At 44.7% G+C, this 20,351-nt stretch overlaps 1 protein-coding gene across 1 annotated transcript in view; it reads left to right on the top strand.

The window, feature by feature from the left end:
• LOC121539731 (usherin-like) overlaps nucleotides 1-20,351 on the top strand; it is a 158,367-nt gene that overhangs the window by 71,075 nt on the left and 66,941 nt on the right. Inside the window, exon 11 of the mRNA XM_045207408.1 lies at nucleotides 3,430-3,523. Within this exon, the coding sequence (XP_045063343.1) occupies nucleotides 3,430-3,523 (94 nt within the window). The remainder of the gene's footprint in view (nucleotides 1-3,429; nucleotides 3,524-20,351) is intronic.

Below are 20,351 nucleotides of genomic sequence, written 5' to 3'. Positions count from 1 at the left end.
CTCTCTCTCTCTCTCTCTCTCTCTCTCTCTCTCTCTCTCTCTATATATCCCTCTCTCTCTGAGTGGAATAAGCTTCTGTAATGAAGGGCATGTTACAGTGAAGAGGGAAGGAGAAGTAGACATGCTCAAATCTCATCATTGCTCATTTCTTCAGAGGCATCCCAATCCACACCCTCCTCCCCCTTCTATCACTCTCTCTCTCTCTCTCTCTCTCTCTTGCTATCTTTCTCTCTCTCTCTCTTGCTATCTTTCTCTCGCTCTCTCTCTCTTGCTATCTTTCTCTCTCTTTCTCTTTCTCTTTCTCTCTCTCTCTCGCTCTCTCTCTCTCTCTCTCTCTCTCTCTCTCTCTCTCTCTCTCTCTCTCTCTCTCTCTCTCTCTCTCTCTCTCGCTCTCTCTGTTTTTTAGAGGTGTGTGTATACAGGCTTTTTGAGGAAACAAAGAGGCCAGTAAATGTGTGTATTCATCCTTTACTTTAGCTTGCGGCTCAATTTCCCAAATAATGTTAAGGAAAAAAAAGGAACTCAGTCAGAGTTAGAATAGTAGAATACGCAAGGTGCAATTTGAAAAATGTTCTCTTGTTATGTCAGTCACTGACGGTCACTATATTAGCCCATGTCAGTTAAAGAAATGTAGATTAGTAAGTTAGTCTAGCGGCCAGCTACCCTGACCGGGGGCCCCCCATTGATTTTGTTAGACACTCATGCTCAGATATCATATTAAAAACTGTAAAGATTTCTCTCCACCCTATGGAAAATGTGTACAATTGCAGGAAATTAACTCTAAAACTTATAGTTTTTCTCTCCACTGTCAAGAGGGGGGCCGCTAACATGTTTTGCCCACTAGGTTCGCTTGGGGCACCCAAAAGGCTAGGGCCGGCTCTGTCTGTATGTGTGGGTATGGATGTGAATACGCAGACCCGCGAGCCACTGCGGCCCCTCATGATGAGTTCCGATTTTTTGTGGGCCTCACCCACATCAAAACTGCCCATCCCTGGTTTAGGAGAATGGGATTTCAGACCCTACTGTACTGTAGTTGGCCCCCTCCCTGTGTTTAGCAGTGTGGAGTTCCTGTGTGCAACTATGCATGTTTAAGGTTGCAGAATTCTTGTAACTTTCCCAAAATTCCCAGGTTTTCCAGAAACTCCAGTGTTACTAGTCCATGGATATTGTTGCACTCACTTTGTCTAGGGGTCCTAGGCCTAGTTACATGGTATGTAACCTAAATTAATGTGTGCATTTATGTGAGAAATCAGCATTTGAGGACCGTGTTGGATGCACATGTGCCCAGGAGATAGCAACTTACCAAGTTCAGGGCCAGCTCCGTCATTATCTCTTGGTCGGCCAGTCCAAGATGGCGACGAAAACAAATATATACAAAAAGGAAAACTACAAACAGGCATGCCTAAACTAAAGATTCAAAACCAAACGAAAGGTGTTATGGCCACCAAACAAACCAGCAGCCTCACGGCTTGCAGCCTTAAGGCTTGCAACACCTTTTGGTAACATGATACCTCGCCGGTCCTTGCATTTCTAGACAAATAGCAATGCTCACAGGGGGGTGATAGCAGAGATTTTTCTGTTGTTGTCTTCCCATTTGAGGTAGGCTAAGAATAATCACGTTGAAAACATCACCACTGTGAGCTAATTTGAAAGAAAACCAACTGCATATTTAAATAATAGCTAGGCCTGCATGTAATGATAGTTTAGGTTTGATTTACATTACCTAATTTTGTGCCTGCCAGTAGGCTGCAGGTTACTCCGCTAGCAGCTTGCTAGCTAGCTGGCTAAAAACAGCAAGCAAGCTAGCCTTTTATCTTCCCACACCTCCCCATGTGAAATAATACGATTTATAAATAAAAATAGAATGTCTTCACATCACGGAGAAAAGGCTCATGGCTACCAGTTGGTTTTACTGTGTAGCAGTAGTTTTACTTCTCAACAAAGTACCTTTTAGGGGGATTCTAATAAGGCTACAATGTTGTTTGGTTTATTGTTTGAATAGTCGCTGAGATTATATTGGGTTATCAATGCAGAAAATGTTACTTTAATGCATAGCCTATATATCAGATCAAGGAACAAAGTAACAACACTGGCCCCACTGCTCTGCAAGGATTGATACAGCGCATCTCAATATACAGGTAGCACAAAAGTACTTTGAATGCCGGAGCATATTACAAGGAGCCACCCCTACTGTCTCCGTAGAGTGTGTAGACCTCTTAATTGGCAGCACCTGATGTGCTTATCAACCAGGCTCAGCATCTGGACAAGGTTGCTGCTGCCCCCTGGGGGAATGGAGTGTTGGTAGTGAGCTGTAGTGTGTTGTCTAAACTACCTAACCTATTCCCTAACACTTCCTGCTTATTCTATCCTGATTCCAGGAAGATTCTAACCGGGATTTCTGGAAAACCTGGGGATTTTAGGAAAGTTACTAGAATTTTGCAACCCTTTTATATGTTAGGGTTGTTTGTGGAGATTAGGTTATTGTCTGGAATTGAAGCATGTAGGGGGGATGCTTTTAAGCACCTCTCTATTCAGATGAGATTACACTCAATACCTTGAGAAGAAGGAGGGATGAGAGAGAGAGAGAGAGAGAGAGAGAGAGAGAGAGAGAGAGAGAGAGAGAGAGAGAGAGAGAGAGAGAGAGAGAGAGAGAGAGAGAGAGAGAGAGAGAGAGAGAGAGAGAGAGAGAGAGAGAGAGAGAGAGATGAGAGAGAGAGAGAGAGAGAGAGAGAGAGAGAGAGAGAGAGAGAGAGAGAGAGAGAGAGAGAGAGAGAGAGAGAGAGAGTTGCCTACCAGAGGGTGTTGCTTTGAAATGAAATGTAAAGATTTTACAATGACTCTTCCCAAATCATGAAGCATGAGTAGCAAACAGTTTAACCATTCTATGTGCTAAAGGGCCACATCAATTGTTTATGATACATCATACATCTCCATATATGTTATATTATATTATAATGTAATATAGTTTAGATAATAATATATGCCATTTAGCAGATGCTTTTATCCATAGCGAATTTCAGTCGTGCATACATTTTATGTATGGGTGGTCCCGGGAATCTAACCCACTACCCTGGCGTTACAAGTGCCATGCTCTACCAACTGAGTTACTTCTCTTCTTGAGCGCGTTGTCTTGTCTTACATTTTTGTCTTCAGACCTCTAGACTGTTACAACCTTAACCGGTCAGAGAAATGATCTCAATGGCAGATAGATACTGTTTGCCTCTCTTTCCCACCTCTCTGTCTCTCTCTCTCTCTCTCTCTCTCCACCCCACCTCTCTCTCTCTGTCTGTCTCTCTCTCTCTCTCTCTCTCTCTCTCTCTCTCTCTCTCTCTCTCTCTTCCACCCCACCTCTCTCTCTCTCTCTCTCTCTCCCCCCACCTCTTTGTCTCTCTCTCTCTCCCCCACCTCTCTCTCTCTCTGTCTCTCTAGGTGTGAGTGTCATGGCCATGCTGATCAATGTGACACCAGTGTGACTCCCTACCGCTGTGCCTGTCTTCCAGAGAGCCATACAGAGGGACGCAACGTGAGTCATGCACACACACATACACACGCACTTGCACATACGCACACACACACACACACGTACGCACACACGCAGACACACACACTCCCCCATACCACCCCTCCTTCTCCCTCTCTCTCTCTCTTTCTGTAAAGAGTTTTGTTGTGTTAGACACAGAGGGAGATAGAGCCTCTGTCTCAGCTTTCCTCTGTCTGAAGATCACCTCACAAACACACACCACAGGTGCAGGGAGACAGATAGCGTTCTGTACTGTCCTTCCCTCACAGCTCTATGTAACACACATACACAGCTCTACCTAACAAACACACCACATGTGCAGGGAGACAGTGGTTGTAGCATGTAGCTTGGGACTAGGGTTGCAAAATGCAGTTTTCCAGAACTTGGTTGGAGGTTTCCTTGATTTCCTGCTTATTCCCTTCTTATTCAACGAGTCTCCCAACTGGGATTTCTGCAAAACCTGGGAATTTTGTGAAAGTTACCGTCATTTTGAAATCTGACATGGGACTGCTTATAGTTTCTCTCCCCCAGTGAGACAGTAAGGTCTCTCATTTTTCATTAGGGCTCATGTATAATTCACGCTCAGGCTCAGCCCTCTCTCAGACACTCTGTGTTGTGTAGGGTCGTGGCTGTTGCTGTTGTTATAGTTGACAAACAGAGCTACATCCCAGACACAAATGGTTTAATATGAGAGGACATCCAGATTGAGCCATCTGCTCCATACCTGACCCCTACACACCATTTACCTGTCCCTCCAATTTAAAATGGCCTCCCAGTCTCCTTTTCACCTCATTTATCACCTGATTTACTTAACAAAAGTCTAATCTCAATAGGTGGTCCAGGTATATCATGACATGGTACAAGTGGAGGGGTGGTCCTTTCCTCTTTTGTTCTCTATTGCTCCTCCATTGTTCCTCAAGCAAGGGGGAGGCCGATGACATCACAAATCACCATCAGACCAACTCCTTGAATGGCCTACTCCATGAAGTTTGCACTTGTAACTAAAAAACACTATTTTAAGAGTGTATTTATATGTGGGATATTGTTTTTCAACAGGAAAAGTTCCAAAATAGCTGGAGTGCTTCTTTAACTTAACCCCTCTTAGCTACCCTCTGGTTACTTTATTAACAAAATAAGACAGTCTCTTTATTCTGTCTGTGTGTGTTTTTATATGGTGTGATTGTGTGTGTATGTGTATGTGTGTGTGCATGCGGCGTGTGTCTGTGTGTGTGTGTGAGTGTGTGTATTGTGTGTGTATTGTGTGGTCCTTTGACATCCTCTACTGCTCTCCTGGGTCACAATCCAAATAGCGTCTGAAATCGACTAGAACAATGACACTCGCACTGCATGCATCTCTTATACACTCACTCTCTCTTCTTCTCTTTCTCTTATACACTCTCTCTCTTCTTCTCTTTCTCTTATACGCTCACTCTCTCTTCTTCTCTTTCTCTTATGCGCTCACTCTCTCTTCTTCTCTTTCTCTTATACGCTCACTCTCTCTTCTTCTCTTTCTCTTATACACTCACTCACTCTCTCTTCTTCTCTTTCTCTTATACACTCACTCTCTCTTCTTCTCTTTCTCTTATACACTCACTCTCTCTTCTTCTCTTTCTCTTATACACTCACTCTCTCTTCTCTTTCTCTTATACACTCACTCTCTCTTCTTCTCTTTCTCTTATACACTCACTCTCTCTTCTTCTCTTTCTCTTATACACTCACTCTCTCTTCTTCTCTTTCTCTTATACACTCACTGTCTCTTCTTCTCTTTCTCTTATACGCTCACTCTCTCTTCTTCTCTTTCTCTTATACACTCACTGTCTCTTCTTCTCTTTCTCTTATACGCTCACTCTCTCTTCTTCTCTTTCTCTTATACACTCACTCACTCTCTCTTCTTCTCTTTCTCTTATACACTCACTCTTTCTTCTTCTCTTTCTCTTATACGCTCACTCTCTCTTCTTCTCTGTCTCTTAAACGCTCACTCTCTCTTCTTCTCTTTCTCTTATACGCTCACTCTCTCTTCTTCTCTGTCTCTCCACTTCTCGCTTTCTCTGTTTAGGTCTCTCTCCCTCTTTCACTCTCTATTTCTCTCTCTATATATTTTCTCTCTCTCTCTCTCTCTCTCTCTCTCTCTCTCTCTCTCTCTCTCTCTCTCTCTCTCTCTCTCTCTCTCTCTCTCTCTCTCTCTGAATGTGTGTGTCTCAGTGGTACAGTTGAAGTCGGAAGTTTACATACACTTAGGTTGGAGTCATTCAAACTCGTTTTTCAACCACTCCACAAATTTCTTGTTAACAAACTATAGTTTTGGCAAGTCGGTTAGGATATCTACTTTGTGCATGACACAAGTAATTTTCCAACAATTGTTTACAGACAGATTATTTCACTTATAATTCACAGCATCACAATTCCAGTGGGTCAGAAGTTTACATACACTAAGTTGACTGTGCCTTTAAACAGCTTGGAAATGTCCAGAAAATGATGTCATGGCTTTAGAAGCTTCTGATAGGCTAATTGACATCATTTGAGTCAATTGGAGGTGTACCTGTGGATGTATTTCAAGGCCTACCTGGAAAATCAAAAGAAATCAGCCAAGACCTCATAAAATAAATTATAGACCTCCACAAGTCTGGTTCATCTTTGGGAGCAATTTCCAAACGCCTGAAGGTACCACGTTCATCTGTACAAACAATAGTACGCAAGTATAAACACCATGGGACCACGCAGCCGTCATACCGCTGAGGAAGGAGACGCGTTCTGTCTCCTAGAGATGAACTTACTTTGGTGCGAAAAGTGCAAATAAATCCCAGAACAACATCAAAGGACCTTGTGAAGATGCTGGAGGAAACAGGTACAAAAGTATCTATATCCACAGTAAAACGAGTCCTATATCAACATAACCTGAAAGGCCGCTCAGCAAGGAAGAAGCCACTGCTTCAAAACCGCCATAAAAAAGCCAAACTACGGTTTGCAACTGCACATGGGGACAAAGAACGTACTTTTTGGAGAAATGTCCTCTGGTCTGATGAAACAAAAATAGAACTGTTTGGCCATAATGACCATCGTTATGTTTGGAGGAAAAAGGGGGTGCCTTGCAAGCCGAAGAACACCATCCCAACCGTGAAGTACGGGGGTGGCAGCATCATGCTGTGGGGGTGCTTTGCTGCAGGTAGGACTGGTGTACTTCACAAATAGATGGCATCATGAGGAAGGAAAATGATGTGGATATATTGAAGCAACATCTCAAGACATCAGTCAGGAAGTTAAAGCTTGGTCGCAAATGGGTCTTCCAAATGGACAATGACCCCAAGCATACTTCCAATGTTGTGGCAAAATGGCTTAAGGACAACACAGTCAAGGTATTGGAGTGGCCATCACAAAGCCCTGACCTCAATCTTATAGAACATTTGTGGGCAGAACTGAAAAAGCATGTGCGAGCAAGGAGGCCTATCCACCTGACTCAGTTACACCAGCTCTGTCAAGAGGAATGGGCCAAAATTCACCCAACTTATTGTGGGAAGTTTGTGGAAGGCTACCCGAAACATTTGACCCAAATTAAACAATTTAAAGGCAATGCTACCAAATACTAATTGAGTGTATGTAAACTTCTGACCCACTGGGAATGTGATGAAAGAAATAAAAGCTGAAATAAATAATTCTGTCTACTATTATTCTGACATTTCAACTTCTTAAAATAAAATGGTGTCACGATCGTCGTAAGTAACGGACCAAGGCGCAGCGTGATATGCGTACATCTTTTAATGAGTACTTTACATAAACATAACAAAACAACAAAATTATAACGTGAAGTCCTAAGGTTAACAAACACAAACCTCTCCGGAACAAGATCCCACAAATGACAAGTGCAAAACAGGCTGCCTAAGTATGGTTCCCAATCAGAGACAACAAGCCACAGCTGCCTCTGATTGGGAACCACCCCGGCCAACATAGAAACACATAAACTAGAACATAAACATAGAACACTAAACATAGAAACATAGGGCGTGACAAGTGGTGATCCTAACTGACCTAAGACAGGGTCTGACAATGTCAGGAATTGTGAAAAACTGAGTTGAAATTTATTTGGATAAGGTGTATGTAAACTTCCGATTTCAACTGTATTTTTACTAAACACATTGATAACTAAAGGATTTCTGTAAGCTGAACCTCAGAGATTCCTTGTGTTTTGAATGGAAAACACACAAATAACCCCACAAGTATGTGTGTGTGTGTCACGGATCCCCCCGGTACTGTTGCTCATTCCGTTCACCAGCTGTGGAGGTCTACGTCACCGGCCTTCTAGGCGTCACTGATCTGGTTCATTACCACCAACCCCGGACTGTCTTGTCTTATTACGCACACCTGGTTCCCATTCCCCCTGATTAGTATGTGTATATATGTGCCTTCTGTTCCCCATTGTCCTTGTCGATTATTGTCCCATGTCCGTTGGTCTCGCGAGTACATTGTATTACAGTTTACATACCGAGTATTGTGCATTTGTTATTACGGGTCTCGTCCCGTGTATTATTTAGAGGTTTACACCTCGCTCTTTTGTTTGGGTTACATCCCTGTGTTATATACACTACTCAAAAAAAATAAAGGGAACACTTAAACAACACAATGTAACTCCAAGTCAATCACACTTCTGTGAAATCAAACTGTCCACTTAGGAAGCAACACTGATTGACAATAAATTTCACATGCTGTTGTGCAAATGGAATAGACAACAGGTGGAAATTATAGGCAATTAGCAAGACACCCCCAGTAAAGGACTGGTTTTGCAGGTGGTGACCACAGACCACTTCTCAGTTCCTATGCTTCCTGGCTGATGTTTTGGTCACTTTTGAATGCTGGCGGTGCTTTCACTCTAGTGGTAGCATGAGACGGAGTCTTCAACCCACACAAGTGGCTCAGGTAGTGCAGCTCATCCAGGATGGCACATCAATGTGAGCTGTGGCAAGAAGGTTTGCTGTGTCTGTCAGCGTAGCGTCCAGAGCATGGAGGCGCTACCAGGAGACAGGCCAGTACATCAGGAGACGTGGAGGAGGCCGTAGAAGGGCAACAACCCAGCAGCAGGACTGCTACCTCCGCCTTTGTGCAAGGAGGAGCAGGAGGAGCACTGCCAGAGCCCTGCAAAATGACCTCCAGCAGGCCACAAATGTGCATGTGTCTGCTCAAACGGTCAGAAACAGACTCCATGAGGGTGGTATGAGGGCCCCACGTCCACAGGTGGGGGTTGTGCTTACAGCCCAACACCGTGCAGGACGTTTGGCATTTGCCAGAGAACACCAAGATTGGCAAATTCGCCACTGGCGCCCTGTGCTCTTCACAGATGAAAGCAGGTTCACACTGAGCACATGTGACAGACGTGACAGAGTCTGGAGACGCCGTGGAGAACGTTCTGCTGCCTGCAACATCCTCCAGCATGACCGGTTTGGCGGTGGGTCAGTCATGGTGTGGGGTGCCATTTCTTTGGGGGGCCGCACAGCCCTCCATGTGCTCACCAGAGGTAGCCTGACTGCCATTAGGTACCGAGATGAGATCCTCAGACCCCTTGTGAGACCATATGCTGGTGCGGTTGTCCCTGGGTTCCTCCTAATGCAAGACAATGCTAGACCTCATGTGGCTGGAGTGTGTCAGCAGTTCCTGCAAGAGGAAGGCATTGATGCTATGGACTGGCCAGCCCGTTCCCCAGACCTGAATCCAATTGAGCACATCTGGGACATCATGTCTCGCTCCTTCCACCAATGCCACGTTGCACCACAGACTGTCCAGGAGTTGGTGGATGCTTTAGTCCAGGTCTGGGAGGAGATCCCTCAGGAGACCATCCGCCACCTCATCAGGAGCATGCCCAGGCGTTGTAGGGAGGTCAAACAGGCATGTGGAGGCCACACACACTACTGAGCCTCATTTTGACTTGTTTTAAGGACATTACATCAAAGTTGGATCAGCCTGTAGTGTGGTTTTCCACTTTAATTTTGAGGGTGACTCCAAATCCAGACCTCCATGGGTTGATAAATTTGATTTCCATTTATAATTTTTGTGTGATTTTGTTGTCAGCACATTCAACTATGTAAATAAAAAAGTATTTAATAAGATTATTTAATTCATTCAGATCTAGGATGTGTTATTTTAGTGTATATGCGTGTTTGTTTTGGGCTTTGTCCCGGTCGTTTTCCATGACGTACCATATGTTGGGTAGAGTAATAAAAAACCCTATTACGTATTCCTGCGCCTGTCTTCTATCAGTATACAACGTGACAGTGTTTGTGTACGTGGTCACATTTGTGCGAGTGTGCTTGTATATAGAATTGGGCAATATATAGAATTAGTTCGATTAATTCAAATTGATGTTTTAGTGCGATGTTCCAAATGCTTGTATCGCAAGAATCCAGGATTTTATTTTGTTTTTATGAGCGTTTGTCTTTTTGGTCTCATCTCCTTCACTCCTTCTGTGCTGTGTGCACTGTGCACCTTCCCACTCGCACACAGACAACAAGCCCCTCCCCTGCCACTCACAACAACAAAAATGAAAGATAACTTATTCCTCTCTGACAACAAGCAGTTTCAACTCGCTATTTGCATTTGAGGTTTGGTCCAATAGAATCGGTCATATGGACACCGAAACACATTGAGACATTATTTTACTGTAATAGAGGAGAACCTTTTTTATTATCATTATATATATTTTTGGTACTTTTTATCCCCAATTTCGTGATATCCAATTGGTAGTTACGGTCTTGTCCTATCACTGCAACTCCGCTATGGACTCGAGTGTCACGATCGTTGAGAGACAGGTCAGACCAAGGTGCAGCGTGGTATGCGAACATGTTTATTAAACTGGATAAACACTAGACAAAACAACAAACTCAACGAAACCGTGAAGTCCTATGGGCTATACATGAAACAAGCCTACCAGGAACACAAACAAGATCCCACAACCCAGGCAGGAAAACTGGCTGCCTAAGTATGATCCCCAATCAGTGACAATGAGCGACAGCTGCCTCTGATTGGGAACCACACCCGGCCAAACATAGAACTACAAAACATAGATTTTCACACCCTGACCAAACTACCCAAATAATAACAGTCTCTCCAGGTCAGGGCGTGACAGTACCCCCCAAAGGTGCGTACTCCGGCCGCACCAACCTGACTCATTAGGGGAGGGTCCGGGTGGGCATTCAGCCTCAGAGGCGGATCCGGCTCCGGGCGTGACGACCTCTCCCTCACTGCCTCCCCATTGCGCCCCTCGTCTGGTCTGGACCTCGGCGCGATGCTTCCCCTCTCCTTCCTCCCACGATGCACCAAGCCCTGTCTGGACCCTGGTGTGGGAGACCCCGAACCTGGAGAGGGGCTGACGTCTGGGCCTGGATCGGCAATCCTCCCGCGATGCACCAAGCCCTGTCTGGACCCTGGTGTGGGAGGCCCCGACCCTGGAGAGGTGCTGACTTCTGGGTCTGGAGTGGAACCGCTGACCGGAGCTGGACTGGGCACCTTTGGAGCGGACTGCTCTGGCTCCGGAGTGGAGCCGCTGACCGGAGCTGGACTGGCACCGGTGGAGCGGACTGCTTTGGCTCCGGAGTAGAACCGCTGACCGGAGCTGGACTGGGCACCGGTGGAGCGGACTGCTCTGACCCCGGTGTTGAACCGCTGACCGGAGCTGGACTGGGTACACGCACCACTGGTCTGATGCGAGGCGCAGGCACGGGTCGTGCCGGACTGGAGACGCGCACCACTGGTTTGGTGCGGGGAGCAGGTACGGGGCGTACCGGGCTGGCGACTGGCACCACTGGTTTGGTGCGAGGAGCTGGCACGGGCCGTACCGGACTGGATACGCGCACCACTGGTTTGTTGGGGGAGCAGGTACGGGGTGTACCGGGCTGGCGACAGGCACCACTGGTTTGGTGCGAGGAGCAGGTACGGGCCGTACCGGACTGGTGACAGGCACCACTGGTTTGGTGCGGGGAGCAGGTACGGGGCGTACCGGACTGTGGAGGCGCACTGGAGGTCTGGAGCGTAGAGCTGGCACAACCCGTCCTGGCTGGATGCCCACTTCCGCACAGTACGTGTGTGGCGTTAGCACAGGATGCACTGGGCTGTGCACGCGCACTGGCGTCACAGTACGTAGAACCGGCGCAGGATATGCTGGACCGAGGAGGCGTAGTGGAGACCAGGAGCGTTGAGCCGGCACAACCCGTCCTCGCTGGATACCCATTTTCGCACGGCACGTGCGTGGCGCTAGCACAGGACGCACCGGACAGTGCCAGCGCACTGGCAACACAGTGCGTAGCTCCGCATAATACGGAGCCTGCACGGTCACACGCTTCCTAGCGTGAGTACGGGGAGTTGGCTCTGTTCTGAACCCTGGCTCCGCCAACCACCCCGTGTGCCCCCCCCCCAACATTTTCTTGGGGCTGCTTCTCGTGCTTTCTCCGTGACCGAGTCCTTTTGGGTCGCCGTTTCTCCTCTCCTGCCTGGGCTTCCTCCTTCGCCCAGGGTCCTCCACCAGCCAATATCTCCTCCCAAGTCCAAAATGACTTCCCCACCTGTGTCCAGGGTGTCTGCTGCTCCTGGGCACGCTGCTTGGTCCGTTTTTGGTGGGATCTTCTGTCACGATCGTTGAGAGACGGGTCAGACCAAACTACCCAAATAATAACAGTCTCTCCAGGTCAGGGCATGACATCGGGAGAGGTGAAGGTCGAGAGCCAACTTTTCCTCCGAAACACGACCCTGCCAAGCCGCACTGCTTCTTGACACACTGCTCGTTTAACCCCGGAAGCCAGTCACACCAATGTGTCGGAGGAAACACCGTCCAGCTGGCGACCGAAGTCAGCTTGCAGGCGCCCGGCCTGCCACAACGAGTCGCTAGAGCGCGATGGGACAAGGAAATCTCATGGGTCTCCCGGTTACAGCCGGCTGTGACATAGCCTGGGATCAAACCCTGGGGCTGTAGTGACAGCTCAAGCACTGCGGTGCAGTGCCTTAGACCGTTGCGCCACTCGGGAGGCTGAGGAGAACCTTTTTAACAATAACCTTTTTATGTCTCAACTCCCAACATTTACAGTGCATTCAGAAAGTATTTTCCACATTTTGTTACGTTACAGCCTTATTCTAAAATTCATTAAATATTTTTTACCCTCATCAACCTACACACAATACCCCATAATGACAAAGCGAAAACTGGGAGACTAGTCAGGATCGAGGCAAAGATGAATTAAGCAAAGTACAGAGAGATCCTTGATGAAAACCTGCTCCAAAGTGCTCAGGACCTCAGACTGGGGCGAAGGTTCACCTTCCAACAGGACAACAACCCTAAGCACACAGCCAAGACAACACAGGAGTGGCTTCGGGACAAGTCTCTGAATGTCCTTGAGTGGCCCAGCCAGAGCCCGGACTTGAACCCGATCGAACATCACTGGAGAGACCTGAAAATATCTGTGCAGCAAAGCTCCCCATCCAACTTGAGAGGATCTGCAGAGAGGAATGGGAGAAACTCCCCAAATAAAGGTGTGCCAAGCTTGTAGTGTCATACCCACGAAGACTTGAGGCTGTAATCTCTGCCAAAGGTGCTTCAACAAAGTACTGAGTAAAGGGTCTGAATATTATGTAAATGTAATATTTTTTGCAAAGAAATCGATAAAACTGTTTTTGCTTTGTCATTATGGGGTATTGTGTGTAGATAATCAATTTTAGAATAAGGCTGTAATATAACAAAATGTGGAAAACGTCAAGGGGTCTGAATACTTTCCGAATGCACTGTATATCTGGGAAAGGGTATAAAACAATTTCTAGAGTGTTGAAAGTTTCCAAGAGCACAGTGGTCTCCATCATTGGGAACTACCCAGACTCTGCCTAGAGCTGGCCGTCCTACCAAACTGAGCAACCGGGAAAGAAGGACATTGGTCAGGAAGGTGACCAAGAAACAATGACCACTCTGACAGAACTATAGAGTTCCTTGGCTGAGATGTGAGAACCTGCCAGAAGGACAACAGTCTCTAAAGAACTTCACCAATCTGGGCTTTATGGGAGAGTGACCAGACGGAAGCCACTCCTGAGTAAAAGGCACATGACAGCACGCCAGGAGTTTGCAAAAAGGCACCTGAAAGACAATGAGATCATAAGGCAAAAGATTCTGATGAGACGAAAATGTAACTCTTTGGCCTGAATGCAAAGCGCTATGTCTAGAGAAAACCAGGCACAGCTCATCACCTGTCTAACACCATCCTTACCGTGAAGCAAACCTGCTTCAGAGTGCAAACGATCTTAGACTTATGTTCGAACAAGACAATGACCCCAAGCATACAGCCAAATCAATGCTGGAATGGCTTCAGAACAAGAATGTGAAAGTCCTTGAGTGAACCAGCCAAAGCCCAGACTTGAATCCCATTGAAAATCTGTGAAAAGACTTAAGGATTGCTGTTCACCGCCGCTCCCCATCTAATTTAACAGAGCTTGAGAAAATCTGCAAGGAAGAACGGGAGAAAATCCCCAAATCGAGATATGCAAAGCTGTTACAGACATACCCAAGACAACTCAAAGCTATAATCGCCGCCATAGGTGCTTCTACAAAGTATTGTCTCAGGGGTGTGAATACTTATGTAAATGAGATATTTCTGTATTTCATTGTCAATACATTTGCAAATATTTCAAAAAACATGTTTTCACTTTGTCATTATGGGGTATTGTGTGTAGATGTGTGAGCAAAAAAATATTTAATCAATTTTGAATTCAGGCTGTAACACAACAAAATGTAGAATAATTCTGAAGGCACTCTAAGTGTTTCCAATGACATCATAGGTGTGCATCATGTGATTTTAACCAATTATGAGTAGGCATTGCCTACTAATTGCCTAATTGTCCCCCACCCCCCCATAATTTAAAAAATAAATAAATAAAAGTGGTTGTCCCACTGGCTATCCTAAGTTGAATGCACCAATTTGTAAGTCGCTCTGGATAAGAGCGTCTGCTAAATGACTTGAATGTAAATGTAAAATAGGAAAGGCTTATTTTAATCTATCTTCTTTTACTACAAAACATAGAAACGCGCCATTTTCACAAATGTTGGGGTGGTGCTGGAGATGATGAAAATTGTGAAATATCCCTTTAAACTATTTTGTTAAAATAATGTAATTATTATTGGGTCTTATGGTTGTGGAAGGCTTATTTTTAGCCTAGGTATAATTTTACAAGTCCTGAATTTATTAGATTATTCCTGACTGTTTGAAATGCAGTGTATTGACCTTTAATTGTGCAACAAAGCTTATTTAGAGAAAACGTTAAACAAATCTAGATATACTGTATATCGTGAATCGCCCTTAAGTTTGAAAAAATGAAGATTTTTAGGCCATATCGTCCAGCCCTAGTTTGTGTGTGTATCTGTGTCTCCTTGCGTGTGTATAGGTCTGAAAGCCTCTGTTGAGTGGTGAAGCTTCTGCTGTGTGTCAGTGTAATGTTGAGATATGCAGCAGCAGGCTGAGCAGAGGCGATATTAGACATAAATATTGCATGTATCCTGTAGCGTTAGATCGAGGCCGGGCCGTGACGGCTGCTCTGCTCAGCTGCAGAATTTCCACAGTGACATTAAAATGGCCGAAATGGTAAGACATGTGTCAGGATGATGATCACTGGAGAGCTAGGAGCAGAGGTCCAAGACACACACACACACACACTTGACATTCAAGTACACACACATACACACACGCTAAGTGTGCAGACACACAAGTGCAAGTGGACATGCCTACTTTTCTTATTCTAATTCAACGGTAGTTTCAGCTTTGTGACACGGAGCAAAAAAAGAGAGCAGAAGGAGAGTAGAGAAAGAAAGACATGAGGAAGAGGGAGTGTCTCTCTACTGTAGGAGAGAGCGAGAGAGAGAGAGAGAGAGAGAGAGAGAGAGAGAGAGAGAGAGAGAGAGAGAGAGAGAGAGAGAGAGAGAGAGAGAGAGAGAGAGAGAGAGAGAGAGAGAGAGAGAGAGAGAGAGAGAGAGAGAGAGAGAGAGAGAGAGAGAGAGAGAGAGAGAGAGAGAGATAAAGGTAGTGTGTGTCTGATCCATACTGACAGTTAGTAGAGGCCACGGGCTCTGTTGGCAAAGCATGCTAAAGCAGCACATTTTCACCAGCGACAAAGGTTAACTGTGGCTCTCACACACACGCACACACACACTCAAACACACAAGCACACACACGGATGCCACAACCTTTCCAGGGGGAGCGTGAAATTGGCCATGGCATTCAGAATGGGGTTAGATAGAACCACGACCGAACACACTCTGAATGTTTGACATCTCCATTAAGCTAAATCCACACTCAGCATGTTTCCTCTAGCAGTTTAACACAGAGACAATGGTTATTCCTATACCTCCCCCATCTCTAGTGATTTCAATTAATACATGTGATTATCTCTAATCTCACAGTCATCAGTTTAGCATTATCAATCAATACATGTGATTACTCTCTCATAACTTATTGATTGGTAATTGATACACAGACAATATGTCAGGTTGCTCTGATTATTATTTTCTTATACAGCTTGTTTTGATTTTATGGGGGAAGCTCACCTCATCCACTACCATATATGTTGATGCCAAGGCAGCTATTTTCAGTCAGAAATCTCAACACACATCAGCTATCATGGAGAGGTGAGGAAAGAGAGTGCCCAGGAATGATTCTGTGGCCAGCAAATACCAACAATTCCAGAAATACCTCTAGAAATACCACAAAGCATCACCAGTGTTGATTTCTACATAAAGAATGTATGCTGCTATCTCAACCAGCTCCAGCCCAACACTTCGTAATTAATAGGGAGAGAGAGATTGAATGCCCCACAAAAAACAAAAAACCTTTCTCTTTCATTTGCTATGCTAATGTGTGCTGCTCACATAGCTATGAGAGCGAGGGGGGAGGAGGAGAGGAGGGTGGAGAGAGGGAGGTAGAGACAGAGATGGAGGGAGGGAGGGAGGTAGAGAGAGATTTCTCTTGGAAGTGAGGAATGGAATGAAAAGCAGCTTTGATTTGTGAAGCGGTGAGGAACAAGGAGAGCCAGACAACGCATGCTAATGGAGGCCTATTTTAACTGGCCAGGACGCCTGCCTGTGAATACACACCTCCCCAGACGGACCTGTGTTTGTTAGAGAGAGTGTGTGTGCCTGTGTGCGTGCATGCGTGTGCGTGCGTGTGTGTGCGCGTGATGTCTCAGGAGAATCCCCCCCCGCTGCTTCATCAGATCCACTTAATAATCACCCAACAGGGGAATGACGGCCCGGGCCCTGTTCAAACACACACACACATGCGCAAACGCACGCACGTGCACACACACACACACCCCACATACACACACAGATAAATAATTGAAGTCTTTAAAATCATATTCCTGTTTTAGACATGCAGATACATGTATGTTTTTGTAATGCGATGTGTAACTCTTTGTATAACTAAAGGAAAAGAGATCCAGATGAATATATTAGTGTAGCTAGCTAGAGAGGGACTGTATCCTTCAGCTGGTAATGGCTTGTTTAAGGAGCTAGCTGATGCAGAAACAGTCTATCACCCAGGCAAGATAACGTAATCTCAGTGATACCTGTGTGTGTGTGTGTGTGTGTGTGTGATTAATTATCTTATCTCTCCCAGTGGTTCTTCGTCTCATTCTAAACACAGTATATTCCCTGAGTGTAGTGTACTGTCTCCATGTTGGTTGGTGTGTAGGTACTGTACTGTTCTGTATGGGCTGACAGGAATGTATTATAATGGCTTCATATCTCTGTCTAGTCCGGATGTTAGCTGCTAAGGCGCTATTGTGGAGAGACTTGGTGTGTTCCTCTTCTTTTCTCCTGTCTCTCTCTCTCTATGTCTCTCTCTCTCTCTATGTCTCTCTCTCTATGTCTTTCTCTCTCTCTCTATGTCTCTCTCTATGTCTCTCTCTCTCTATGTCTCTCTCTATGTCTCTCTCTCTCTATGTCTCTCTCTCTCTCTCTCTCTCTCTCTCTCTCTCTCTCTCTCTCTCTCTCTCTCTCTCTCTCTCTCTCTCTCTCTCTCTTTCTCTCTGTTACAGGCCTCTCTCATCTTTTTAAGTGGGAGAACTTGCACAATTGGTGGCTGACTAAATACTTTTTTTCCCCACTGTAGTTTAAACTCTGTTCAACCCCAGCTCTACCGAGCTTGACCTGAAGATTGATTGCTGGACATGACAGGTTCACACTTAATCTTTCAAACATACCCAAACCTACTACCCCCCCAGTCTCTGATAAGGTAAGACAGCCATGGATTAGGTAAGAGTGAGCAATTTGACCTTAGGTCAGATCCCCATTACACATACACAAGCCCAGTGAAAGGTAACCATTCTTAGTTCTTGCCTAGCAACAGAGACGTCCGTGATTTAACTTTGTTTAGCACATAGTTCACTAAACAATCCCCCTCATATCCCCCCAATGTGGGACTCATTGTCCCACAACCCCACAAAAGTATATAATGATTAATTATGGTCATGATATCAGACACAATCCTGGCATTTAAGGTTATAGTTTTCAAACATTAAAATTCAGAAGTTTCTACTCAAACCAATTCCAATATAAGTCTTAGTATCCTAACACATTATCATACCTAAAATAAATGCTACTTTGTTTTAACCATAATATCTAGGACATGTTGAGAATAGTGTCAACATCTTTAACTCACATAACTTCATTCAGATCAATCAGTCAATTTACAATTCATAATCATAATGAAATTAATTACCCAAAACAAATTTAGAATGAAAATTCTTAGTTAGTCACCTTGGTTCCATCATTCAAAGTTAAAACTCTCACCTTAGCACATATTGACACTGGCAGAATGTACATTATATTAACATACAGTATAATTATCCATAATTCTAGCATTTGCTTCCTAATAAGAAGAATAACAACAGATCAGTATCTCAATGCATTCTTAGTCTAAATTAATATAAATGTAGCAGTGTATAATACCTCCTTAATCAACCTACTACCTCAAATAACAATCCCTTCCTTCCCCGGCACTCAATCTTCTGGCGTGTCTTCATTATGTTCTTCAGATAGCTTCATAGTTCAATTTGGATTGTCCATGACAATGTCCCAATTCCAATGTCACACATGAGCCGCCCCACCTCTACCTCCATTCTGGTTTGTCCATTTTGCTAACCAGTATACCAAAACTATGAGAAATGTTGTATTTGAATGGATGTCTCTTCCTGCCCACTCCACATGGACTAGTGTCACATTCTTGAGAGAAAAGGCATAAGAGAAAAGGCAGTTGATTGCTTTGATTGGATGCTGGTTCTGATTCAGGTCTCCTGGTAGAGGTGGTGCTGGACAGGAATGTCTTCAATGCTTTTGTTGCTCCTCTTCAGCCGGGTAGAGGGTTTTTTGTTTTTATTGAGGTTCACACCGTTCTGGACCGAATTATCTCTGCTATGCATCAAGACACCATCCGTAGTAACCTCGAGAAAGGACAGATCATAACAGTTTAGTTGAGTTCATTTTCAATCCAAAAAATCCCTATAAGCATTGACTATATGACAAATTATTATGTTTCACCAATCATTCTTAATACCAATTTCTAATACTTGACCCTGCTGCCTGATAGAATTTTCTTTGAGGGGTCCCTGCATTCCAAAGGCTATCTGTATCTAAGTGTGATATAGGTTCACATTCTCCCTTGAATTCTCCTAAATTATAACCCAATTGTTTTATTGTAACGCTCATATTTTTGCTCATAGTCTATTTGATATTTCTCTGGTGTTTCCCTTTCCCTTGTCTCTATTCTAACATCTAATTGCTTACACTTCTCTCCCCACCCTGGTTGATTATAAAATTGTTTATATTTAGGATTTCCTAACTATGACAAACATTCTACTGAGCAATATAGCTTTTCCTATCCTGGTAACTATGGAGATTTGGAACTACTGTTAATTATTTTAACGGAGATGTGGTGCATATTAGACTATTTTCTTTATTTAATTTTAATGTAATATATTGTACTCATCTATACCAGTCATTGTTTAACGGCTCCTTCCATTCCCTTTCTTCTGCATTTGGTATGGCTCTAACATGTACAGGGTTTAGTGCACTTTTCCAAGGAATATCTACTTCAGCAAAACTTCACCCAGGAAATGTAGCACTAAGTACTACAGCAAATAGTTTATCTAAGTCTTGGGCTGTTATCCTTATGTCTATGATCCACCTCTATTTTTCTTTCATTATCTTAAGGTCACACAACCCCATGTGATTTACCCATAATCCTTGTGCTGGTTCCTCCCACACCAATAACCATTTAACCCTTGTACTCTAATAGTGATCCCTTTTTGTATTCTAGTTATGGTTCCTGCTTGTGCAGGAATACATTTTAATCCTGTCTATATCTCTTCTATGTCTTGTTCTTTTGCTCTTTACTATTGTCAGTATCCCATTCCCTTTATTCTTATGGGGACTAATCAAGGGCAGAGAAATCAATGATGGGGATATCTGGTGTGTCTTCGATGTCTGAAATATATTGAAGGTCTTGAAGGTCTTGAAGGTCTTGAAGGTCCTGAAGGTCGCCAGCTCCAGCATCCTCACCTCCCTCATCTCTAAGTCATCAGTTCCCTCGTTGTACTCTGGTACAGTGTTTTAGATGATACCAGGTCGATCTCTCCGTACAGCCGTTGGTGTAGAGTGGATGACGATGTATGGTCACTTTAGCTCTTAACCTTCTTCCGTCACTAGGGTCTCCGGATCAGCCAGAGTCCCTCTCAATCCATCAACATCAGTCTGCGAAGAGTGTCCTTCTACCAGCCTACCCATAGGGAAGCTCAGAGTTATTTGCTGCAAAGACACACAAACACAGAC

The sequence above is a fragment of the Coregonus clupeaformis genome, chromosome 25 (genome assembly GCF_020615455.1).
Source record: "Coregonus clupeaformis isolate EN_2021a chromosome 25, ASM2061545v1, whole genome shotgun sequence".
Classification (NCBI taxonomy): domain Eukaryota; kingdom Metazoa; phylum Chordata; class Actinopteri; order Salmoniformes; family Salmonidae; genus Coregonus; species Coregonus clupeaformis.
Note: the sequence above shows the minus strand (reverse complement) of the source record. Positions and strands in the feature narration are given on the sequence as shown.